The sequence below is a fragment of the Tasmannia lanceolata genome, unplaced genomic scaffold (genome assembly GCF_043159265.1).
Source record: "Tasmannia lanceolata isolate RefF3 unplaced genomic scaffold, GAP_Taslan_0.1 ptg000044l, whole genome shotgun sequence".
In the NCBI taxonomy this organism is placed as follows: domain Eukaryota; kingdom Viridiplantae; phylum Streptophyta; class Magnoliopsida; order Canellales; family Winteraceae; genus Tasmannia; species Tasmannia lanceolata.
In genome coordinates this window covers 18,062,433-18,069,915 of record NW_027518721.1, presented here as the reverse complement: position 1 = coordinate 18,069,915, position 7,483 = coordinate 18,062,433, and the positions used below count along the sequence as shown (strand labels likewise).

Genomic DNA, 7,483 nt, shown 5'->3' with positions numbered 1-7,483 from the left:
CCACATTCGTGGGTACAAATTCCCCGAGAGGTCGTTTGTGTTCCCAAGATTATCCCTGCAAAATTTCGGGGCAATCGGGCGAGAAATGGAAAATAAGACAAGCGGAGTGTGTGCAATAATCAAAGATGGATGTGTTGGGGTGAATTGTCCAGGCATGGGTGTGCAAATATCCCCCCCTTTTATTATAAAAGCCAAAGGATTTCTATGGGATTCATTATCTTAAGAAGGGCATTTTTGTAATCCCTGCGTAGCTTTGGTAGGAAGCAACCCCTAAGGCCCCTTAGATCAAATAGAAGGCTAGGATTGTGCAAGAAAAAGGGAATCTTCCTTTTCATATCACCCATATTCTACCCGAGCCACCCCCTGCTAGTATAGAAGAATAGTGATAATGCATAGAAAGGGGCTGCCCAAGTGAATCGGAGGGGGGGTAAATTTATTACTTCCCTTTGCTACAAAACCCAACAAATTAGGGTTTTTGGAAGGACCCATTTTCATTGAGTTGCAAGAGGGATAGCAGAGAAAGAGAGAGAGAGGGAGGAGAACCCATCTCCGACCACCACCACCGTCACTCTCCTTAATCCGGCCAACCACCGAAGCTCCACCATCTCCAACTTCCGGCCGGCCACCACACTCCCTCAAAACCCAACTTCCCCGGCAGCCACCTCCAACCACCTTCCCCGGCCACTCCCCCTCGCCGCCAGCACCATCTTCTCCACCAAAACCCCACCGGAATCCGGCCACCACACCTCCACCTTCCGGCCTCCCCCTCCACTGTCATCCTCCACCCATCTCCAAACCCACCCAAAACCCACTTCGGAAAACCCATTTCTGTGCACCCAAACCCTCTTCCACCACCACTGTCACCCACCACTGCCTCCAGCCACCCACCTTCTTCCGTAAGCCACCACCACCTCCAGCCGAAATCCGGCAAGGATAAACCCATTTCCCTTGCCGTCGGCAAGCTTCCATCCACACCACCATCATCTCGGCACCGGCAAGCTGCCTCCGTCTCCTCCCTCATCTCTTCACTTCCCAACCACTAGCCACCTCTGCGACTCCACCCCCAAACCCATCTCAACAAAAAAAAAAAAAAACAAAACCGAACACCCTCTTCTCCGGCTAGCTTGCTGGAATCCGGCAAGCCCCCATCCACAAACCTTCTTCTTCCTCTCTACCCCATCCATCCACTCCCGCCGGCCGGCCACCGCTCGACCAAACCCACATCTTCAACCTCCACACGGTTTTTTGCAAAACCCAAAACCCACGTTCACCTTCTTCTCCGGCGAGCTTGCCGGAATCCGGCAAGCCCCCAGCATTACCTCCTTTTTCTTCCCTCCATCCTCCTCCACCATATCCTTCTTCCATCCTCTACCACCCCAATACCCATTTTCGGACCAAACCCATTAAAAAAAAAAAAAAAAAGACAAAACCCAAAAACAGCCGCCCATTTTCTTCCCCATTTCTTCCATCTCCACCACCTCCACCATCGTACCCCACCACCTCTGCAACTACACCCAGAACCCGAACCAAAACCTCCATCACCACCACCCTCGAACCACCTTCTTCGAAGCTCCGACCCCCATCTCCATCGATTCCGGCGACTTTGCCGGAATCCGACCCACCGGCCCTCCTCTCCTCCCTCATCCCCATCGGCCACCATCACCACCGGCCACCCTCTGCCCTTTTCCCCAACCCATTTCAAAAACCCAAATTTCTTCACCTCCCCCACAGCCGCCGCACCTCCCTTCTGTTTTGGCGATATTTATCAAAATAAAAAGAAAAAGAGAGAGAGAGAGAGAGAGAAAACAGAGAGAGGGAGGCTCGGCCCGATCGTGTCTTAGATCTGGCACCGTCGCAAGCCCGGAGATGCTCGACCATCATTTCCGGTGCCGGCATTAAAATTTCAGGGAACCCTCTGCATTGATGGTTTGGCTTCAGACAGGTAATGTTGTCTTTTTTTTCCTTTGGCATATGATATTTTCATTTTAAATTCTTTTGGGCATATTCAGAGAACGATTAAATATGCTAATGTTGGGTGACTTTACAATACAATAATATATGATTTCGTCCATTGTAATGCTATTTGCTATATAATATTGCTTATAATATTGCTTTTGCTACATTTTGTTGACCACCGAGTCCTTACAATAGCTTCACGTGTGAGAAGAATTCTAATTTTCTTTTTAGGCTTGATGTGCGCAAAGATTAACTCATATGCATGTGACCATTATACCTTGTATAAATGGTTTTCACACTCTCTTGATATTAATAGCCCTCATGCCTCATTTGATAATGGCAGCCCACTTTCTGTTGATATTGGCAGCCCACTATCACTCATTTGATAATGGCAGCCCACTTTCTGTTGATATTGGCAGCCCACTATCACTCATTTGATAATGGTAGCCCACTTTCTGTTGATATTGGCAGCCCACTATCACTCATTTGATAATGGCAGCCCACTTTCTGTTGATATTGGCAGCCCACTATCACTCATTTGATAATGGCAGCTCACCCTCTGTTGATATTGGCAGCCCACTATCACCCATTTGATAATGGCTACCCACTTACTGTTGATATTGGCAGCCTACTATCACCCATTTGATAATGGCTACTCACTTTTTGTTGATATTGGCAGCTCAATATCACCCATTTGATAACAGCTACCCACTTTCTTTTGATATTGGCAGCCCATACTCTTATTTGATAATGACAGCCCTCACATCATTTTGGTATGTGCAACCCTCTTGCAAATGGTGTTAATACCCTTATTTATCCTCTCTGCTATAGGAGACATGTCATGTCTCATAAGCGTCAGTTGTCATTTTTCTTTTCAGAGACTAACCTAGTCTCACTGGCATTGTTCTCTCTTTTTTATAGAGCTATTGGTTTTAAGCTGTCCTTAGCCATAGAGTCAGTCTTTCAAGAGTCGGTCTTATCATCATAGGGGTTAGGGTTCTGTCCACCCTCTCATCAAGTCATGTGATTTTGTCCGCTCCTGCAAGGTATAGGATGCTGTCCAACCCTTGCAGAGTCGTGATTCTGTTCATTCCCCCCCGCAAAGCATAGGATGCTGTCCAACCTTTGCGGGATATCAGGAGCCTGTCCTCCCCTTGTGATGATAGGATTCTGTCCTCTTGTGTCGAAAAAATCAAAAACATCTGAAAAATCAAAAACTCGAGTCATTAGGAGTAGTTAGGAAATCCAGGTCCGAACTACGGATGGCTTGATCCCTAGCTGAGGGGTACGTAGGCAGCTCAGGTGTGCTGCTGGCATCCTGAGTCCAGTCACCATTTTTTAAATCACCATTTTACAAATATTTCTCATCTTTTCGTCCACCCAAGTTCAGTCAAACATTTTTAATAAATATTTTCAAACATTTCAAAACAAAAGCAAAAATGGGCAAGGATGGTGATTGCTCGGTCACTCGGAGCCCTCTTTTCATTCCATTTTCGGTTTTCATCGTGATTTTCGGCTTCCATCGGTTTTATGATGTTTTATCGGGTTTTGGGACGGGCGATGACGTAGCGTGGCCCCTTTACAGAGATTGCCCTCGCTGAGCCCAACGATAGGTTATGACGATCGCGAGACTTGTCCGATCTTCAGCAGATTAGGATCGCTGGGCTTGATTCCTTTTGAATCGCCCTCTGAGCCTATTGTGTGTTCCATCTTCTTTCCCCTGGCATTTTGGTTCTCACGTGCCGTTGATTTTCCGATTTCTTTCTTTTCTTACACCTTTTAGCTTGTTGTGCGCTTATCTTAGATTTCTTATGCATTCTAGTTTGTTTGTTCTTCTAGCGTGCGATCGATTGCCATTTTCTTAGTCTTATCTCTTGCATAGGCTCGCATGCTAGTGTGTTTACCTTACTGCTTTGATTGCTTAGCTATAGCGTTTATCCATTCGTCTTAGCTTGATTATCTGTCTAAACTTAGATATTTGCTTTCCTTATCTCATTATATCTGTCATTATCTGTTTAGCTGTAGCTATGCATGCGATTGTTTATTGCTTTCTTAGATGTGATGAGTTAGGATTAGATGCGATGAGTTAGGATTTGGATGTTCACTTTCTTTGCCCATCCCCGGGTCATGCATGCTTAGATAGACGTTATCTCGGGGATGATGGTTCCGATTTCACATGATTTTTGCCCAAAACTCTTCAAAGTTAATAATAAATGGCATAAGAGACCAGGTGCTTGCACTTGGGCGAATTGGGGGCGCCTAACCCCTTCCCCATTCGTCATCAGGCACGGACCCTTTGTATCTCTTGTTATCTGTTGCGACAGAGCACAGCATGGGATCCAGGGCCCACTTCCTTGGATGGCGACTCTTTCTTTGTTTAAGGTGCGTCTCGAATCCGGGCTAGTCCCCGAATCGAGAGGCATCTCACTTCACATCGCCGCTCATGCTGTGAGGGGCACTCTTTCGAGAGTTCCTTGGCGGAGCTCTCCTTCACGTGGATGATCCTGAGACTCGCGTGGGGGCACGTCCCCCCGCCCCTCTCGGATCGGGGGTCCACAGAATGGCGACTCTGCTGGGGAAATTTTGAAACATTGCCTAACTCTGTAAAAATGCCATTTTTAATTAATTTTGAGGAAATTTGGGTCAAAACCAAGTTAAATGGGAACTTTATCGTTAGAAATCCAGGGGCACCAAGTAGGTGCGTAAATAAAACAAGGGATTCACACACTGCACATCATGCATTATCATATTCTTTACTTCTTTATTTTCATTATTGGCCTCAGGGAATAGATATGACGCGCACCAGATGGGAGCCGTTGTATCTATTTCCGAGCTATGCGCCGGAGCTGCAGCCGTAGACACTGGGTGTGCTGGTGTTCTACAGCAGCCGATGAGCAATGAACATACTCTGTATAATGCTGGGTGTGCTGGCGTTATACATCAAGAGTATGGTCATAGGCATAGTACCCTGCAGAAATGCCTGGGCCCTACTTTCATTTCATTATATTATGTATATATATTAGTTGCTCCCTTTAGAACCAAAATTAGGGAACCCTTGCTAGGACACTATATATATGTACTCATATAGGACGAACATGTGCGACCAGCATATGTGAGCATAGGATAGAAGTCAGCCTACCCATGTAGTGTAGAAGGGTAAGTCACACTGTGATTACCCGCCGCGTTGTCTAGTACACTCACAGACATTTTTGAGTCGAGACCTCCTTGGCTCCGCTAGATTAGATTAGGGTTGGTGCCCCTGGTTAGGATGTATATATATGTATATATTTATTATTAGATTAGGGCCTACTTATTTAGTGAGGTTTCCTTATCTAATCCTATCGATCTATCTTCAAGATTTAGACCCGGTCTATGACTTACTTCTGTCATTTTGTGGTCGTGGTCTTCTTTCTGATCTACTGATCATCATCGACCATAGATGAAAAATTCAGTGTTGCCTATCATATCCTTTTCCTATGATTGATTCTGATCTGATTATATTCCACTTGTTTGATTGCGAGTTTATCTTGCCGACATTCATTCAAGTGTGTTTTCTTGCTGAGAGCCTTACTTTATCTTAACCCTGTTGGCATACCCTTTGTGATTAGCAGCTTTAGACCCTCCCTTGCATAGTCGTTATGCTGTCAAATTTTTTCCAAATACCTTGGGTTTGGTCTATATCATTTTAGACTTGTTGACAAACTCTATGCGCTTATCTTACCGTATATCTTTGCATAGATGTTATGCTGCCGGATTTTATCCATGGGAGGATATACTCGTACCATCTTTTGTCTCAGCTTGTATATGGGATTTTCATTTGATTGCCCTATATTGAACTCTAGTGTTTGTCAATTCCATGGCGAGAGTCTGACCTTGTTGACTTCACTCATTTGCAGTACCTATTTCTATTCAACCCACACCAGAACCTATGGCTGAATCCGGAAATACTCTGGCTGAAATGAATGAATTGATGAAGTCTGTGCTCCAACAGATGAATAGCATGAGTGAGGAGATAGTCTGTCTGAAAAGTGATAGAGATTCTGCTTCTGAAGAACCTGCACCCCAGCAAATTCCACTTATACCTCCCCCACCTCCTGCAATGGCCAGGCCTGCTGTTTTGAATGTCGAAGACGATGTCGAGGATGAGCAGTATGCAGAAGATAATTGTCTCCCTCATCTGGAGAGAGCCAATGAGGGCAGAGCGATAACAGATAGGTTGGATAAGCTAACCCGAGAAATGGAAAGCATGAGGTTCCAAGGCCCTAAGAAGTTGAACATGTCCCACTTCATGATAGTCCCGGGAGTTGTTCTTCCTCCTAAGTTCACCTTACCTGATCTTGACAAGTATGATGGGACGGGATCCCCCACCAGTCATCTGAAATCTGTCATTCCTCTTCTACAGCAACATGGACTTTCTCCAGAGCAGATTGCCCTCGTATTCCCTCGATCTCTAGTCGGAACTGCAAAGAAATGGTTTTTGAGTCTGAAGTCTGAAGTCTGAAGAGATCCGAACCTTAGAAGGCATTGCTAACAAGTTTGTGGAACAATTTTCCATGGAGGAAGGGATCGATGTAACCAAAAGGGATCTGAAAATGTTGAAACAAGGGCATGATGAAACTTTCACTTTCTTCATCCGCAGATGGAGAAGGAAAGCTGCACAGATGACTCATCGATTGTCCGATGAAGATCAGATCAAGATTGTGGTTAAGAATCTGTCTCCACAGTATTATCATCATATGGCTATCCAATACTTTCTCGATTTCAATCACCTCATCAAGACGGGAACCCAGGTAGAAGATGCACTAACCAAAGGCCTAAAGACAAGAACCTCGACTGATGTCAGAGACGGAAAGAGGACTATGGTAGCAGCTGAAGAGGTCAACAATGTGGAGACCTCCCGTCAACCTTTCAAGAAGGTGGCTCAGAAAAGAAACAAGCCCATTCAGAAGCCAGATAAAGAGATTCCTCCATTGCCGAAGGATTTCGGAAAAGCTTTGAGAGAATTGGTCGAAGTGGGTAAACTTGAACTTCCTGAACCTTCTTCTCCTCCAAATCCTCTTCCTAGCAACTTTTATGAACAAGACTTCTGTGAGTATCATCGAGTTCATGGACATTCAACCAACAGTTGCCAAGCCTTGAAGCATAAGATCCTAAAACTTATCAAGGATGGTAAGGTAGTTGTTGGAGAACCCGGGGCTACCAAAAAACCAGTGCAAAGATCAGTTGGCCCTTTACCGATGGTAGGAGCTATCTCTACAGATGAACCATTATTGGATCCTGCATCCCTTATTCGTCCTATCTCAGAAATGCCACCTGTTCCATCAAGCTTTCGACCAATGGAGGAATCTTTTGAAAGGTCGGCCCTCATCCGAATGGAAAACTGGATGGTTAAACTCTTTGGTCAGATGTCCATGTTAACTGAAGAAGTGAAGGAGATGAAAACTCAGATACGATATCTGTCTACCGGATGTGATTCAGCTCCTAAGCAGTTTGCCGATATGGGTATTATGACAGAAGAAACATCAGT

General features: G+C 45.3%; 1 protein-coding gene across 1 annotated transcript; it reads left to right on the top strand.

Annotated features, from left to right (window-relative positions):
• The first annotated feature begins 206 nt into the window (after window positions 1–206).
• On the top strand, window positions 207–6,457 carry LOC143863367 (uncharacterized). Its single transcript, XM_077374046.1, has 2 exons — window positions 207–1,942; window positions 5,853–6,457. The coding sequence occupies exons 1-2, from the start codon at window positions 1,924–1,926 to the stop codon at window positions 6,455–6,457; spliced, it is 624 nt and encodes a 207-aa protein (XP_077230161.1). The 5' UTR covers window positions 207–1,923.
• The last annotated feature ends 1,026 nt before the right edge of the window (window positions 6,458–7,483 follow it).